Below are 18194 nucleotides of genomic sequence, written 5' to 3'. Positions count from 1 at the left end.
ATTTAAGTATTTGCATGATGGATTATGTTGGAGTTCATTTTCCTCCTTTGCATTTCCTTTAGTTTTGGTGGTGATAACTCTCTTTAGCAAGGACTGATTTAAAACAATGTGTTCTTCCCTGCAGGACACAGCTTAGGCTATGGCTTTGTGAACTACGTCACTGCAAAAGATGCAGAAAGAGCAATAAACACACTGAATGGCCTCAGACTGCAGTCAAAAACCATCAAGGTAGGACGTACAGATGAGTCTGTGATAACAGCATTGTATTAAGCTTGTAATCAGAATGCTGATTGGTTCTGGTGGTGTGGGCATGATTCTTCCTTCTGCCCTGGCAGTTTTCTTTTGCCCATCTGCCTTTCCTGAACTCCAGGAAGTTAAACAAAAGAAGCTTGCATCGTTCAGTGGGGTCTAAACACAAGAACTGATGACAATAAGCTGCTCTCTCTATTTAAATAGACCCTCTTTTTTATTTAATTTCAATGATTGATTTGTTTCAAGGTCTCCTATGCTCGTCCAAGTTCTGAAGTTATCAAGGACGCTAATTTATACATCAGTGGGCTCCCGAGGTCGATGACACAGAAGGATGTAGAAGATATGTTCTCACGTTTTGGGCGCATCATCAATTCCCGTGTACTCGTGGATCAAACCACAGGTGGGTCCAATTGCATCAGCTGGGACTGTGATGCATGGCACCTCCAGTCCCTCCTCAGAGTCTGGATGTTCTTGGGCTGACTTAAGACAATTTGGTTTGTTTAGGGCAAACTGTGGCACCTGGGATCAGCCATTGACACGAGTGGGATGCGCTGTCCTTTTTTGATGTGGTCTTGGTTTTGGTTTCTGTTTTTAAGCACAAGGAATGGCTTAAGGCTGCTAAGCACCGTGCTGGGCTGCAGTCTGAGCTCCTCACTCTGTGTTTTCACCACCAGTTGTACCAGGCTGAGCTGCTGCTTTGCCACATCTCTCCTGCTCTGACGTTGCAGTGTGCTCCTGCCACGCTGCTGGCCAGCATTTAATTCTTACAAACACAACTGCTATTCACGGGTGAATACCAAGCTGCAGATGGAAACACCAACGTGTTTCCTCCTTTATGCTAACTTGGAATTCACTCACGCAATTTCTTGATACTTTAAAACCACCCGAGGTGTTGAACGATGCTCTGTGGTTACTGGACCAGAAGAATGAACCTCAGATGTGAATTGCTGCCCTGGAATTTTCTGAATATTATGGCTTAAAAACAAAACCAAAACAACTACCACCAAAATGCCCCAAAGAACAAAGAAATTCCTTTGTTAATTGCTGAGCTCAGGAGGGACTAAAGCTGACTTGATGTTATGGATGTGTTTTCAGTTGTAATTTCTTACCTCATGATTTCCAACTGTCTGACTGAATAGTTTGGCTTGTCCTGTGACCTGAGCACTCTGGTTTTTTCCAGCAGCCCATCTGTCACTTAGGAGTTTGGAAAGTACTTCTGCAAATACACTCTGCTGTTAGAGTGCATTGGATTAGAATAGAAGACAAGTGGGGAATGAGGTGTAGTGTGAGGAGGTGGATTTATGCACGGCAGCAGGCTTGCTTATACACATTAGTTAAGGAGCAGCTCTGATCTCTATGAGGAATGGACTGCAATTAAGAGTGGGCAGTCAGCAGCTCCTGGTGAGATTCACCTGACTGAGTGTGGAAGTCTTACCATGTACATAGGTTGCTCCAAAAGTAATGCCTCCTATTTATCTTCATGGAAACTACAACTGTCACAAAGAGCATCATAATGCCATCTGATGGACCACGTTCTCAGCCACAAAATGCTGGTTTTCAGTGTGATCACCACCATGAGCTATGCATTTTCCCCAGCACAAACGAGCTGCATGCAGCAGAAGTGATGCACTGTTTCACAGCTCCCATGATGGCATTCCATGCTTGGAAGATGTTGCCCACAGAGTCCACCTTTCATTGATCCAAACAGATGGAACTGAGAAGCCCCAGATCTGGGCTATGCAGTGGGTGCATATCATGTTCCCCTCTGCAGACTTTTTCTTCACTGGGGAAACCAACCCTCCATGGACTGCTGGTTTGACTCTGGCTGATAGAGGTGACGCCACCTCTCGTCAGCAGTAGTGATGCAATCCAGGAAACCATCACCTTTAGCCTCGTGTTGGTTCATCAGGCCCTGGCAAACAGGCAGACAATATGCTTTCTGTTCCTGTGTGAGCAGTTGTGGGACCCACCTGGCTCAGCCTTTGTGATATCCCAGCACTGCCACCATTGCTTCCAACACATTGAAGCCAGTGTTCAATTCTATATGCAGTTCCCAGTTTGTGCATCCTAATCAGTTCATCTGCACTTCATTTCATGGTGTAACAACTGTGTGCCATCTACAGTGTGGCTTCTCTTTCACATCACTGCTGGAATTCACCACCCACCACTCGCTGCGTTCCCAACTGCTGTTTGGTCTCCAGTAAACATGCAGTTAGGATCAATGGATGTCCATGGGACATGCATAGCAACAAAATGTAATGGCATATTGATGGAAAGGTTCATCCCCTACTGCCATCCCAACAACATCCACCTCTGAGACTGTGGACCAACAGCGTGAAATAGGAGGCATTACTTTCAGAGCAGCCTTTGTGCCTCCCTCAGAGCTGATTTCCTGTGCAGGGAATTGCTGTTGAGAGCTCTGGTTTGATCAGGCACTGTAAATGTGGATGCAGGTGAAATCTGGACACCCACCTGCAGGCACTTCCAAGCTGAGGAAGAGAATCCCATCCTTCCTGTCCCGGGGAGAGAAGGATTCATTTTTGTAAGTGATGTCTGTATGGGTCTGAGCTGGTGACCTAGATCACAGCTGTAGGTAGAAGCAAGAAAGAAGGCACAGAAAGCTTACTGCTGGAAGTGTCCCAAGATAGCTGCCCTTCTCTGCCAGCAGAATCTCTATAGTTCTGTCCCACTCAGATGCCCCTGTAGAGCAAGGTGGCAGATGCTGTCAATGAGCCTCCCCAGGAGTAATGCTGTTCCTGCTGGTCTTGTTGGGGATGGCATTGTCTGGTTGTGTCAGCCCAGAACTTGCAGCTCATGACACAGGTGGTCAGCACAGAATGTATTTCAGGTTTCATTATGCACAACATCACCCAGGCATCTGTTCTTGGACTGCACACCTCCATCGGTGCTCAGCTTTGGGCCTGGCTGGGGCTGTGCTTCAAGGCTCACCTCCAGCAGAGGCCATCCTCCAGCTTTCAAGGTCTGATCTGTTCCAAGACTCACCTCTGCTGTATCTCAGGTGAATCGAGGGAGAAGCACAGTTTGATGGTCTGCCTGATGGCATGGAGTAAATAGGATGAGACGTCATTTCCAGATGTTCTCCCGATGCCCTGAACACAAACATGCCTCCCCTCACACCATTCTGGAGCAGTTTGAGGGCACGGATTCCCTTCTGCTTGCCACGTCCCCACATCATACTGCATTCCTTCCCTAGCACAGAGGTAACCACATTCAGTTGGGTATGATGTGGTCATTCATGGTGCAGGTGTGTAGAAGTAGAAGTCATTGCTTCACCCCCATTACTGAAATAGGGGACCTGGCATGGGTGAAACCGTGCATCCTTATTACAGAGGGTTAAACACCTCCTGCTGTGGTCTGCAAGTGTGCCTCAGGGCTGGAAAACTGAAAATGTTTGGAAAATCAGTGCCAATTTTGTATTTGCAAGTGATTTCTGGTGATACAGTAATCAAAGCCATCACAAGCTTTCTGGTTTCATTTTTCTCCCCTTCGTGGGGCTCTTTTTGAGGGGGGGTTAATTTCAAATGCCTTTTGTTGTTGTTAATGGGAAATGTCATTTGATGCTTGATGTCTCGGAGTTTGACCATGTTGGATTTTCTTTACTTTTAGCACGTGGCAGGTGTGAGCTCACTCTGGTTGGTAGCACTGGCACGAGCACGTTGGTTTGCCTTTTGTTTCTTGGTTTTGTGTGTGATTCTCTAGCTGCTGATGAACCAGTAGTAAATGTAGACAACTTGAAAGCTACGACCGCAGAGATTTTTAACCTTTTAATTTTTACTTTCAAGATTATTTTGAGTTTATCCTGAATTTCATTTATTTGTTTTGTTGTTTTTTTTTTGTTTTGTTTGTTTGTTTGTTATTTTTTTCTTTTCTTTATCGATTTGGTTAAAAGGTTTATCCAGAGGGGTCGCATTTATCCGGTTTGACAAAAGGTCAGAAGCAGAAGAGGCAATTACAAATTTCAATGGTCACAAACCCCCAGGTTCCTCCGAACCCATCACGGTGAAGTTTGCAGCCAATCCCAACCAGAACAAAAACGTGGCACTGTTGTCCCAGCTGTGTCATTCACCAGCGAGGCGGTTCGGAGGGCCGGTCCACCACCAGGCGCAGAGATTCAGGTAGGTTAGGAGGGATGCTGGTTGCAGCTGCATGCTGAGTCTCCTCATTGCAGCGCTGTGCAGCGTGATGTAAACGGATTGCTGAATTAAAAGACGATGAAAAGTGAAACCTTACTTGTAAAATGTGTGTTAAAGCCAGCGGTGTGAAGGCGCAGACAACTGTGTGTCGCCACGGCTCAGCGCGCTGCAGGTGCCCGTCTCAACAGATCCCCATTCTGTAGTCCCTATATCTGAATGCAGAGATATTTTGGCAACTTTAATTAAAGCTCTGAACCATTGGTTCCAGCAGAGGGGGAGAATTAGTAAATCACAGTAAGTTGGGAAAACCATGTGTCTGATGAAGAGATCGGGTGGGGTTTCTGCCTCTGTCTCCTCTCGTGAGGTCAGGGAGGTTGTTGGGTTGTGGCAGTGATCCACAGCTTCCTGAGCTGTGCAGATCATTCTGCATTTTGCCTCTGAGATTTGCTGTATCTGCTTTGAATTTGAATAGACTGAATTTGGAGATGAGTCGCCTTAGTTGCTTAAAGAAGAATGCTGATGGTTAGCTGTGCTCAGGAACACGTGTTGTGCTTGCTGTCCTGCAGATGAGATGCTGGCTTTGTTTTGAGGTGTTCCTGACAGTTTGAGAGTATTCTTGCCCTGTTGAGAATTGACATCTGTTTTTTTCCTCCTCTGAGCTATGGATTAGCTCAGCAACACCTGGACTGCAAAACGCAGGGCAGTCGATGCAGTACCAGCATTGTGGTGACCATGGCAGAGCTGTTACGTAGAGCCAGGCACAGCATGTCTCCAGTAGGAACAGGGCTTCTGTCATCTGATACCTTATAGGAAACATAAGAAAAAAATCCTTACCGTGTGATTGGACCCTTAGAGAGACTGTGTGCTCCAAATCTGCCATCCCTTCTGCTGTAGCACGGGATTCCGTGCAGGCACTCCCCAGCTCTCCTGATGCTGTAGCCTTTCTGTTGCATTCCCTCTCCTGGGCAGCTCCTGCTCCCAGCTGTGAGCTGCTGGAGGAGGAACAGAGGGTGTTCTGTTGGGTTGGCTGAGGTACTGGAGGAGCAGGTCTGGGTTAGGGCTTGCTGCTCTGGGCAGGTAGTGGAGTTGAGGTGAAGCTTCTCCAGTTGACTTGAAGAAGAGCTGTCCATTTCTCTTCATGTCTTGAGTGTGTCCAGAGAGGGTCAGTGGAGCACACATATTAATGGGGAACAGCTGGAGGAATGGGATGGGTCAGTCAGGAGGAGGCTCAGGAGGACCTCATTGCTCCCTGCGACTGCCTGAAAGGAGGTTGTGGTGGGGGAAGGTTGGCCCCTGCTTAGGTAACAGCAGGGAATGGCCTCAGGTTGTGCCAGGGTAGGGTCAGCTTGGATAATAGGGATGATTTCTTCTCCAGAAGAGTGGTCAGGGACTGGAATGGGCTGCCCAGGGAGTAGTGGATCACCATCCCTGGAGGTGTTCAAGCGTAGATGTGGTTCTGAGGGACGTGGTGCAGAGGGCAGTGTTGGTGTAGGTGGATGGTTGCACTGCATGATCGTGGAGGTCTTTTCCAGCCTTGGTGATTCTACGATTCTGTGATTCTTTAGAAGTTTGGCCAGCACATCCACTATCCCACAGCCCTTATTTTTTCCCACCCTTCAGGCTAACTGCAGGGGGTTGGAACTTGATCCTTGAGGTCCTTTCCAACCCAAGCCATTCTATGGTTCTATGATGCTGACAGTTAGAGCAGTTGATGCTGTGTTAAAGCTGAGGGACCATGGCTTGGGCTGGGCCTTGTCTGCTTTCTGCAGTGTACAAAGCCTGATGAGATGATAAGCTGCCCCCAGAGAGCTCACAGCCTGCAGAAATGATGCCTGTGTCTGCTACTCCAGAGGCTGAATACTTCAACTAGCATTTTGATTACACTCCATCTCGTTCCATCATACGATGGAAGGTAAATCCAGGATTAAGCCTTTCGTATCTCTAATTTGTAATTATTAATTTCCTACAGATATTGCTCAGATCCTTTCTTGAACATTCCACTAATCTCTTCTAGTTCCTGCAGTGTTTGTGGCTTACAGCTCACATCATGGGCTGGCCTTCATGGGCAGCGGATCTCTGTGTGTTGAACTCTTCAGGAGTCAAGCCTCCAAAGGCTAAAAATCCAAACCAAAATCCCCAGCTGCCCTGCTTCTATAGTTCACCATTTTTATGCTAGAAGAATGTTTTTTGGGTTGGTTTGGTTGTTTTTCATTTCTTGCAAATCTTGAAAATAGTGCTAGGTAAGCTGAAGTACTTCCAGGCTTGAGAGTTAGAGCTTAAGAATGTAACTTTGGTGTTCTAGCATGTTTAGAGCAAACCCTGAAATGCATTGAAGATGTGGAGATTGGTGGCCCTGCCTGTGGCAGGGGGGTTGGTACCTGATCCTCGGTGTCCCTTCCAACCCAAGCCATTCTGTGATTCAGTCCATTTCATAAGAGTTAGCAAAGGGGTGTTTGTATAAACCTGCAAAGTAAAAGTTTACAGATAAAGATTAGGCTTACACTGAGGCTGTGCCTCAGCCTGGCAGGCAGATTCCCTGACAGGGGGAAAAATCAGGGAGGACAAACAGCAGCACTTAACAGCTGAGATAAAAACTATTTGCTAAAACAGGAAAGAAAGAGAAATACATGTATCATCACCATTACTGCAATATACTGCTTACAAGTGATGCACGATGCAGTTGCTCACCTCCCAGCCTGCCCCCAGCAGTGCAGGTGGGACACCCCTCTGGCCAGTGCAGGTCAGCTGTGATGGGGCTGTTTGGGTTTTGCTTGTTTTGATAAGCCTGAAGCATTTCTGTGAGTGAAAAAACTGGAAGAGGAGAACTGGTTTGAAAATAATTGTGCTCAAAGCGTGGCAGTGCCATAACGTGCCATGGTTTTGCATGTTATAGTTCTAGATTTGTTGTCCTCTGGCTTTCAAGCCCCATCTCCTTTGCAGCACGTGTTGTGGTGGGGTGTTGCTGGCCTGGGGCTTTGTAGCAGGCAGGTGCTGCTGGAACCAACTCTGCATGGCTCTGAGCTCAGGGATTCCTGCACACAGCGACCCAAGACTGGTGATCTGTTGAGATGAACCTTTTCCTGTTAGGAATTAAGATAAGGAGATCATTACTCACATGGAAAAGTTAGAAAGCTGAAAAGTGTCTTTTGGGGGAAAAAAACGAACAAACAAAAGTCAACAAGGATATGAAGCATGCCAACAGAGGAACGTTTTCATATGGAAGCAAAATAAATGCTCAGTAGATGTCACAGAACTGCGTGGGTTAGCGCGTTTCATTCTGCTCCACTTAACCACTTTCTCAGTTTTACTGTAGTGCAAGGATTCCCAAACTCGGATGTGCTCGGGGTTGGCCAGCAGTGGCAGCAGCAGTGAGTACCTGCAGCGTGAGCTCAGGGGCACCACGCCAGCAGCAGGCTGGGCTGCAGGCAGCAGCGGTGCCGAGAGGGGAGGGCTGTGCCCCCGCAGGCTCCCCCTGGGCCAGGAGGGTCTCCCAGCTCAGCTGCCCTGGGAGGTGAGCTCTCCTGGAGAGCCGGGGCTGCGGGAGGGGACTGAGCTGTTCTCTAAGTGTGAGTGCACCCACCTGCACACGATGCTGATCTGGCTGCCCTGCCTCTGTGCATGCCGTGCGGCTCTGCTCCCTGTCCTCCTCGTTCACGCTGCTGCAGGCCCTCTCTTCTATACGAAGGCAGCTCCTGTCTTTACACAGGGTGAGGAAAAAGTCAGCGGGGAAGTGTTGGGCACTGCGTGCCGTGCTCGCTGCCCAGACATGCGTTCCCTGTTTCCTCCAGGTCAGCAGAGAATCAGGATCTGCCACCGCCATGTCCTTGGCAGAGAGCAGCACGTGTACCGCATTTAAGTGGTTTGCATATCACCAGTGGTACACCACAGTTTGGGAACCCCTGGTATAGTATAATTATATTTCTACAATCACGTGGCCTCACATTTTTATGTAATACATAAGCAAAAGGGATCAAACGGAGGTTTTCTGCTTTAACTTTCACATTTCCTGACCTTTGAGTGCTTAGCTGTGCAACCGTAATATTGCATTAAAATGTCCTAAAGCTCTGAATTTCCAGGACAAAGAGCAGAAATAGAAGATTAGAGGGGACTGATATGTGGGTTATGGGAGAAAAGAAAATAACACAAAGCAAGATATAGCAGAAAATAATTGTTTCTTCCTGCTCAGATGCCAGAGGGTAGGTTTAAGGAGAGCGGGCAGGTGGTTGTAAGATACCCAGTTCAGTCAAGTCAGATGAGTTCAGAGTATGGAGTTGGCATAAAGTGGATGAGAAGAGAACCGTAAATACGTGGTACAGAAAACCACGGCCTTAAAAACTTGTGTACTATTTTTACATTTGAAAACCACTGCAGTTAAGAGATGTTCATACCTGGAATTAAGGAATGATAAACCCAAATGTCAGTTCTGGAGCTAGAAGTTGCTGAGGGTGGCCTGGGGGAGCACCAGCACGTCCTTGGCTCTGTTTTTGTTCTGGTCCACAGAAAGAGGTTGAAATTAGCACGCGCACAAACGCTACTCCTGAAAGAAACCCTTGGACTTACGGGTTCCCAATGCGCTACTGCAGAGCCAGAGAAAAATAGAAGGATATTGGCACAGCTGAGGATATTGGATATTGGAGCTGAGGGTGGCTGGGGGGCAAGCTGGGCTCCGGGGAGGGGCTGCACATTGCCCCGTGCTCCAGCAGTGCTGCACTGGGTGCCAAGGGTTGATCTGAGCCCCTTGTGAAGGTGATGGCGTAAACTTGCCTTGGGACGGTACCACGGCCTGCCTGTCTCTAAGTATAGCTCCCTGTAGGTATAAGTAAAGCACGTGGAGTACGTGACACCGTTTCTCCTGGCAGCTGTCCATTTGGTTGATTGTCAATTTGAATGCGTAAACGTTTCTTTCTGGCGGTTTTGATATCCATGTAGAAAATATTCATTCTCAGTCGCTTCCCGTTCAAGTTGATTTGCTGAATTGAATTGAACTTTTACATGCAATATTGTGCTTTTTATTTGCTAGGTTCTCTCCTATGGGTGTAGATCACATGAGTGGGCTTTCTGGTGTAAATGTTCCAGGAAACGCATCTTCTGGCTGGTGTATCTTCATCTACAACCTTGGTCAAGATGCTGATGAGGGAATCCTCTGGCAGATGTTTGGCCCCTTTGGTGCGGTTACCAATGTGAAAGTTATTCGGGATTTCAACACCAACAAGTGCAAAGGTTTTGGTTTTGTGACCATGACAAACTATGAAGAAGCTGCAATGGCCATAGCAAGTCTTAATGGCTACCGCCTGGGGGACAAAATCTTACAGGTTTCCTTCAAAACCAACAAGTCCCACAAATAACTTGCTCGTGCTTTTTGTATGGAATAGATAATGGAGTGACAGAAGTTGAAACATTTTTGTTAGTGTAAAACTCATTTTGCGCCAATTTTCACAAGTGTTTGTCTTAGTCTAAATGAGAAGTGGAAAAGGTTTTATATTCTGGGATGCAACTGACATGTTCAAATGTTTGAAATCCCACAATGTTAGACCAATTTTAAGTTGCTTTAAGTTATTTCATTTAAAAACATGTTAAAAAAAAAATAATAATAACAATCCCCTGAAATCTGAAGTAGATTGCATTTAACTAGACCCTCTGGATGGTGGTAAAATTGAAGCATGCTTTCACTTATGAGACTAACATTTGTTCCATTGAATGTTGTCTGCAAAAACTGGAATCTCTTCTAAAAACTATCAGGCTGAATTAATGGATTTGCTTGTTTCTCATGTTGTTGTTTTTCTCACCCATTCTCCTGACCCCTCTGCCCCCCCCTCCCCCTCCCCAACTCGCTAGTATGGAAGAAAAGTTGAGAAATACTAATGTTTTAGTTGACAGTAAATTTGTTTTGCCGATTAATACTCATTGCTACGTGTCGTTGAGGATTACGCTTTATAAAGTCGAGGTCTTGTAAGTAGTAGCATGCCAGCATAACTTTTAACACCATTGATGAGGTAAGTTGCACACCGAGCAGTGGCCAAGCTGTCAAATTGAAAGGTTTTAGCAACATTTCCTTTTAAAGCCCAACATTTTTAATAGGAATGGACCAAAGAGTTTCAAAGAAACTCCGGGAAGATTTCAGAGTCAAAATGAAACTCCACAAAAGTGTGAATATGTGTCGCTACGTTATCAAACTGAATCTCTTCTGTCCAGATATTTAATGCATGGTGCACTACTTACTGGTACATTATAACGCAGCAAGATACTCGTTTTCAAAGATCATTATAGTCTGAATTCCTTTGGTAGTTCTATTTTGTAAAGAAAAAAAAAAAATTGTAAACATTTGAGCATTGTATTTCTCGCATCCCTTCTAATGAGTGCTAGATTTTTCTATTTTAATAGGATTTTGTTTTGACAACTAGCTTTACTTATTGAACACTCAGCAGAAAAGTACTTACGACTTGCAAGTTAGATATTAACAAAGAAAACCCTTTGATTTGTAGATTTAAAGATTAATCCCCCAAGTTTTCTGCAGACTGCCTTGAAACTTTGAGTTGTTCTGTTTCTGTTAATTTTCTTTTGCTTTTTTGTGTTTTTTGTTTGTTTTTACTTTTGCATTTAAGAACATTAAATTTGATTTTGTTTTGCTCAAATTTTGTTTTGTTTTTTATTTTCTGTTATTTTTTTGCTTAAGTATTGCACAAAACGTCCAGCTTTCAAGAAAGTGTTGTTTTATAAAGAGCGTAGTTCCTCTTAAAGAGTCTTAATTTCGTCCTTTGACAGATGAGTAGAAGAAAAAGGGATGTGAAATGAGAGCACTACAGTACCTCTGTCACTTAGGGCCTATGTTCCACGGGCTGATGTAACCCTGCGGTGCTCTTTGGCAGGCCTGGGAAGGACTGTTGGGTACAGGCTGTGTAAGGATGCTGTGCGTGGTAGAGACATGCTCTGTGCAACCTGCAGGTAGGTTCAGTTGCCAAAAAATTAGGGCAAATGGGAAAACCGGGTCAGTTCTATTGCAGTGTCTCCTTTTTGTGTGAACCTCTGCCAGTCCCACGCTGTGCCAGAGGCTGATCCTGGCTGCCTGCAGCGCTCCCATCCCCTGCTGACCTTGCCTTGCCTTGGGAGAACCTCACTTTCCTTCTTGCAGCAGGACTAGCAGTCACCCCGGGAAACCAGCACCTTCATTTCTGCACACCACAGCCTGAGAGCAGCTGAACGCACTGCCCAGCCCTGGTACTTGCTCTCAGCACTGCCTGGGAACTGCTGCTGCTGCTAGCTGTGGGTATGGATAGGGCGCAGTGAGTGTGCTCCCACTGCCTTTTGAGCGGTGAACTCGGGCAGTGCTGTGCCCTTCTGCACCTTCTGCCTCGCCAGTCCTGCCCATCCTGCTTGCTCTCTTCTGAGAAGCCCAATAAAGGTACAGAATTCCAGTACAGGGAATGGAAGCCCAGTTTGGCACAGTGGTGCTTTGCAAGGCAGTGGCTGTGCTGGAGCAGTCCCCATAACCAAGTGTGCTGTCTGCCATCCACTTCTGGCTGTCTGTTCCAGATGTTTCTGTGTTTATCATCCATTTATCACTTCAACAAAACCTTTTCTGGTGTGCAAGAAAAGGTTTAGAGGCACTGCTGGGATCTCTCCCGGATTACAGCTGCGTAGTGCAGAGCAGTCTTTTTTCTGTGTCCCATCACCTCTTGGCCTCACTACTTCATTGTTCCACTGGAGTGAACCTGAATTGTTTCCAGTTTCCTCTGATTCTCTCTTGCCTTGTTTCATGTAAGATTTTTGTAACCAAGTGGCAGCTGCTGCTTCATCAGTGGATCTCATGCTGAGATCCACACTTCCCAAATCTGACTTTGCATCCATTACCATCACAGGCATGCTGCTCTTCACATCGCTGCTTCCTCACCAACAACCTCATTCTCTTTTAACTTTTCTTGGAGGCTTTTTGGCACAACTGTCATCCAACTGCTTCCTTATTTTCCCCTCTCCTATTCTTTACTTAATAAGAAGAAAATTCAGGATATTGTTTTAGTAGCACTATGGAAGTTTCCCCTAAGAGATGTCTGATCCTGGACTTCTTTGGTAGTTGCTCTGAGAACAGTTACTGGGCAGTTTAGCTAAGCAAAGCGTTGCCTCTTGAGTCAGGAAAGGAGGAAAAAAGTGTCCACTGAAACACCAAGAGCTGATGGTGGGAGAAGCACCTGTTGTGTTGGCTGTGCCATTCTCACAGCCAGTGTTTGTCTTTAGCAGCTGAGCTCAAGAAATTAAGCGTATGTATTCATGATGCTTTTGGTCCTACACAGTAAGCTACACATCATACTGGTAAAGGGTGAAAGGGAGCTGCTGGAAGTGGAAACTGGCTAATAAGACCAGGAAGGTGCAAAGAGCTGTGTGTCCTTCCCGCATCATCACACACTTCTCTTTCAAGCTGACCCCTAATTTCACCTCTTTCCAAAGCAGTCTTGGTCTCATAGCTCTCAGGGACTTGAAGGTAAAAAAAGGGTATCAGCAGTTCTCATCCTTCCATTTGAGGTGTTGTGGTTCCTTTCAGGTGACCCTTCTGTCTCTAAGATCACAAGGTCTTACAAGAATATGACTGGAGCTTGGTCATGTTGCTCAGCAGTCCCATCCTATTGCTGGGTTAGGGTGTTACAATGGGATTTTAAGGAACTGGGTTCAATAGACCATCCAGGAGATGTTTTATGTGGTGTCAGGACCCCGAATGTGGGACGCTCTCCTTCTCTTATTCAACATCCATCCATTTCTCTGCTGTTCTTCCAACACCTGCTGTGCTTGGCAGCCCCAAGGGATGGCTGCGCTGTTTGGGACTGCCCCAGCCCTGCAGGGTGGGCTGTGTTCTTCAGGGACTGCAGGGTTTCACTCTAAAATGAGACAGTGCTGAGCAGAGAGCTGTCCTGAGGGTGGCTCAGAGCTGCCCCTAAACTTCTCTGAAGATGTTCTGGATTTGAGCTGCAGAACTTAACAAACAAACAAACCCACCAAAATACAGGGTTTTTTTAGGTTGAAAAATTAAAAAAAAGAAAAAAAAAAGGTTTTAACAGAGTTTCCTTGCAGGCTTTGTTCAGGCTGGTCTTTTCTGATCTGCTGGTATATTAATGAGCTTTTATTCCCACCCAGCACCTGACACTTGCTTCCCAGATCCCTGGTAGGAATGGGGTGCAGCCCCTGCACAGACATCCTGTTCACCATCTGCAGAGAGGGTTTTGCACAGTAAATGCAGAGCAGGGAGCTCCGGTGTTGCTGTGTGCCGTATGCAAGCTGGCAGAGGCGAGCACAGCCCCTTCAGGTGAAGAAATCAGAACCATCAGAAGGGCTCTGGCCAGGGGCAGAATCAAAGCAGCGTAGCGTTCTGTTTTGTTTTCTCATGGTTTCATTTTGGACTGTCTGTACGCTCAAGCGTTGAGTTTCTGTCCTTTGAGCCACGCTGCTTTTCTGCAGTGTCTGTGCTGCACTGTGCTACGTAGAGGGAGGGGAGCTGAGCCCCCGACTGCCCCCAGCCCCTTCCTATGCTGGGGGGGAGGTCTGTCCCGTAGGGTGGAAGGAGGAGGAGCTGTCACAGCACAGCTCTGATGCTACCCTCTGGTGCTGGTGTCCTTTGAACCTCTGTGTCGCGATAGCATGGACCCCAGTGAACATGGAGAGGTACACGAATCACTGAGATAGGGTGAGCCGTGCAGCTGTCCTGCAGGGTGGCAGAGGCACAGTGTGTTGTGGGCACGTTTGTACAAAGCAATTAAAAGTGGGCACAGCTACACTGAGAGCAGGAGGGGTCTGCAGCTGCCGAGTAACAGGCGAGGTGATGCAGATTTCGGATGCTAAGTTTCGGAAGCAAGTGGTCCCTAGGGTCCTTAAATAGTTGTTCTCATGTTATTTTATTTTAATGTTTGGGTAAGATCAATAAAACAAAGATTTTTCACATATTTCAGGAAAGTTTTTTTTTCCCAGTGTATTCTAAATTGGAATAACTGAAGCTGTTTTTCCTTTTGGCTTAGTTTATCATTATGTATGTGCTTAAGAAACAACAAAAAAAAAAACCCCAGCCATTGAGAGCATCCCCTTGTGAGCTTTTCTACCCAAAGCAGCAGCTGAATGGTAGAACAAACTGCTTATTGAAGCGAGGTCCTCCAGGAAACAAAACCCTCTGAGAAGCGGTAGGATTTGGGGGTGGGTTTATTTTTCTGTGTAAGACACGGCTTTTTGTGAACCGCTGACGGTGTCCCTGTGGCTCAGCTGCTGGAGCTCATATTTTTATGTATATATTTGTACATATGGATGCGTTTGTCCCAGCACTGCCCGGAGGGGTGCTGTGCTGTGCTGTGCTGTGCAGGACGAGGCGCCTTGCACTGAAGCTCAGGGCAGAAGTGCTGTGGGGAAGGGACCAAATTCACACCTGGCACAGGAAAACACCGCTCCCTTTTTTGCTCACCTCGTGGTTTTGTCACCCCAAGTGCTTTAATACCGATATTTGGCAGCAAATCTCGTCTTACTCTGTGCCCTTTGCCGTAGCTCCGCACTTCCCAGTGCTGGTGCTGAGCACCACGCGGGTCGTTACAGCAACCAAAAGCTTAGCACTCGTCTTACACGGTTATCGCACCCCATTTGTTTTCTACTCTAAAAAGAAAGTGGTGAAAGAAAATAGCAAAACTGAGCACAGCCTTCCTGCTCCCAGCGCGGCCGCAGACCTGGCGCAGCGTTCGGCTCCAACCATTTCTCTGTTTGGGTGGAATTTCCGCCACGGAACGGTTGGTGTTGGCCATGGGAGGTGGGTAGGAGTAGGAGCTGCCACTCGGAACCTTGAGATGCGCTGCGTTCGGAGCCCTTCTTCTCCCTGTTCTCATTTCCAAAGGGTTGGGCGACCTGTCGGCGGTTCGGCCGAGCGTTCTCAGTTGGTCGTTGAAGACCAGTTGGTCTCAGTTGGTCGTTGGGAAGAACTTGAAACCAGTCAGGACAAACCTTGATCTGCCAGTATGAATCACACTGTACTCCTTTTCTTGATTTAATTTCCCTTATCTTCTGTAATCTTTTGTTTATGAATTAATCTGTTTGTGGGACAGAAGGTTTTACCGATTGTTTTCCGTTCTGTACAGTATACACGGTTAAACATTTTGTATATTTAGTGTGTTTTTAAGTTATTGGTTTGTTTTATATCAAATAATTTATTTTTCAGGTACCATTTTCATTTACGCTTTGTTTTTACATGGGTTTATTTTAAATAAAGTATGACACTGCTTTCCAAATGTCTGAAACGAAGTGGAATCCCATTGTGTTATTTTGAGAGTATTTATGTAAAAAAACGTATTTTAGAAAGAGTTGCAAAAATGTACCAATTCCTTTTGCCCTTCAGCTCAAGTGCTTGGGAATTCTCCGCTATTGATTTCTTTTCTTTTCAAGTGGCTTGAAAAGCTGGGATTCTCAGATTGAAACAGTTGAAAGATGGGTTGAACGCAGCAGCACTTTTGTAGAATCCTGTGGATGGAGTGTTGTTTTCTTATGGTATTTTCAAAATTAAAGGAAACAAAGCCTCGATCCCTCACCCTCGTTTTAATATAAAATTTAATTTAATATGAAAAAGGTTTGGTTTTTTTTTTTTTTGTTAATTGTTGGCCAACACGTTCCTTGCTGGTTTTGTTAGCTCCTTATTTATACCATGTTTGTCCTGTTCCTCGATGAGCTGTGGTGGAAGCTGATGTATTGCGCAGCGGTGTCGAGCTTTTACGTAATGGTTCCTCCTTGGTTCTTCTCCTGCAGGAATTGGGGTTTCTTTGTGCAATTTGGAATTCTGATGTTTTTTTCAGAGTAATATGAACTGTGTTTGCAGTTGGGTGGATTGAGTTTGCTCTGCTAAAGCTTTTGTTACGCGATGAGAATGATGGAATTAAAAGAAGGCACAGGGCTGACTTTTTACCTTTCAGGAAAAGTTGTTCTCTCCATCTTAGGACGCTTATCCCGCTTGATAAAAAAACTAAATAAAATAATAATTACAAAAGAGCACCGACACCAAACCAGGCCCCAGCTATAGGCCATTTGGGGTTGGTTGGTTGGTTTTTTTTTTTTGCACCTTTTGGACAAAGCCCTTGGGATGCAGTGCTCCTCCATCCCCAGGGTCGGGCAGCACCTGGTTGCTCTGGTCTGGGAAGGGTTGGCCCAGTGGGGTGTGCAAAGCGCTCATGAAGCTGTGCTGGAGGGCCCTGCTGCTGTGCTGCCAGAGCTGCGTGTGCCCCATGCCTGGAGATGCCCGAGGCCACGGAGAGCTGATAGTGTGTCCCTGCCTGGGGTTGGGACTGATCAGCCCCTCTCCTCCTTCCACCCCAACCATCCTACGGAAGGCGTAGTGCTGCCAGATCAGCTCGGAGCTTTGCAGAGCTGCGTTTTCAGTTCTTGCTGCTACAGAAATGGCCCGGTCTCCCAGTGCTTACCAGATTGAAATTGTTCTTCCTGCTGGAGTTTAAAGAGCAGAAATAGGCATTTTTGGTTGCTGCCTATCGAACAGGTTATGGGATGTGCAATATCTATTGCAAACAGGAGCTCGTAATCCCCAGCACAGAATTTTAGATGTTTCCTGGCTTCTTTGCAGCAGAACTGCAGCACCTTCAGTGTGATTCCTCCCAAAGGACATTACCCCGATGGGGTTGCTTTGCCCTGGTTCATACCAGCAACCTTTGTATCTTTCAATTCCATGAGAAGCAATAAGAGAAAACATACACTGACAACCAGGAGGTTTTGCTACGAGACATGCCCATCAGGTTTGTCCCCCCTGTCAGAAATGGCCATTTTTACAAAGAGAAAAAAAAATCCCAATCTAGTCTGGCCACATTAACCCTCGGGTGCAGATAACTTGGGATGGAGGTTCCCTCCTGCAGCTCTCCCCTTGGCTGCGGGCTGTGCCAGAGGCTGTTGGTGGCTCATAGTGCTGTGCTTCTCTGCTGTCACCACCAGATCTCCCAGAACAGTGATAGATGACACTGATTGCTGTCTCATTGGTACTCTGCTCTTTAAAATATATATATATTTTTTCCATTTGAATAGTACCTCTATTACATAATGCAGTTAATGTTATTTTTTGCGGATTGATTGACTTCTCTCTGCAGAGCTGCAGCTGGACTGCTCCTCATGTCCACCCAGGAGCTGACGCAGAGCTTCACCAACTCACGTAAAGATAGCTGTGACTCTTCGTGCATTCCCTGAGTAACCAGCAGACTTCTGACACATCCTTTAACTCAACTTCTATTTGAATGTGTTGGAACAGATCCTGCTCCCAAGCTCAGCCCAGTGCATGCTGCAGAGAGCAGAGGAGAGCAGAGCAGAAATGGTTTGGCTTGGGAGCAGTGTGGGGTCGGTGTGAGCGGTGCTGGGCTGCAGCTCATGTGCCACAGGAGGAGTGTGTGCTCACACTCTCCAGACCTCAGCATGGTACTGCAGTTCACGTTGGCTCTGGTAAGTAAGTCCCCGTGCTTTTCTGAAAGCAAACAGGTTTGGTCTTGGCCCAAGCAGAAGTGTAAAATTGGGGTGAAGTGTTTTTGTGAGCACATATCCTACCTGACATCTCTTTGTCTCAGTTTGTCCCCTCTGTTTTGCATCTGACACGAGTCTTCATGTGTGTGTGTATGCATGTGTTAAAGTGTAGGTTGTCGTTATAGATGGTTTACTTACAACATGCATTTATCTCAGTTGCATATATTGATGCGTTCTGTGCTCTATGTGCACACGTACACTGTTCCACATTCATACACAGTGTGAAGGTAACTTGCAGAATCACGTACATCATCTTTTTTTAACAGAAAACTT

General features: G+C 46.3%; 1 protein-coding gene across 3 annotated transcripts in view; it reads left to right on the top strand.

Annotated features, from left to right (window-relative positions):
• ELAVL1 (ELAV like RNA binding protein 1) overlaps positions 1 to 17480 on the top strand; it is a 29642-nt gene extending 12162 nt beyond the window's left edge. Inside the window, exons 3-7 of one of the 3 annotated variants that reach the window (XM_031604745.2) lie at positions 125 to 228; positions 499 to 652; positions 4163 to 4388; positions 8195 to 8308; positions 9427 to 17480. In XM_031604745.2, the coding sequence (XP_031460605.2) occupies positions 125 to 228; positions 499 to 652; positions 4163 to 4388; positions 8195 to 8308; positions 9427 to 9751 (923 nt within the window). In that variant the 3' untranslated portion in view covers positions 9752 to 17480. The remainder of the gene's footprint in view (positions 1 to 124; positions 229 to 498; positions 653 to 4162; positions 4389 to 8194; positions 8309 to 9426) is intronic. The other 2 variants (XM_031604744.2, XM_090126158.1) reach the window with 2 other exon arrangements.
• Positions 17481 to 18194: the final 714 nt, after the last annotated feature.

This window comes from Phasianus colchicus, chromosome 28, assembly GCF_987193195.1.
Source record: "Phasianus colchicus chromosome 28, bPhaCol1.hap1.1, whole genome shotgun sequence".
Classification (NCBI taxonomy): Eukaryota; Metazoa; Chordata; class Aves; order Galliformes; family Phasianidae; genus Phasianus; species Phasianus colchicus.
This window is presented reverse-complemented; position numbering and strand designations above follow the sequence as displayed.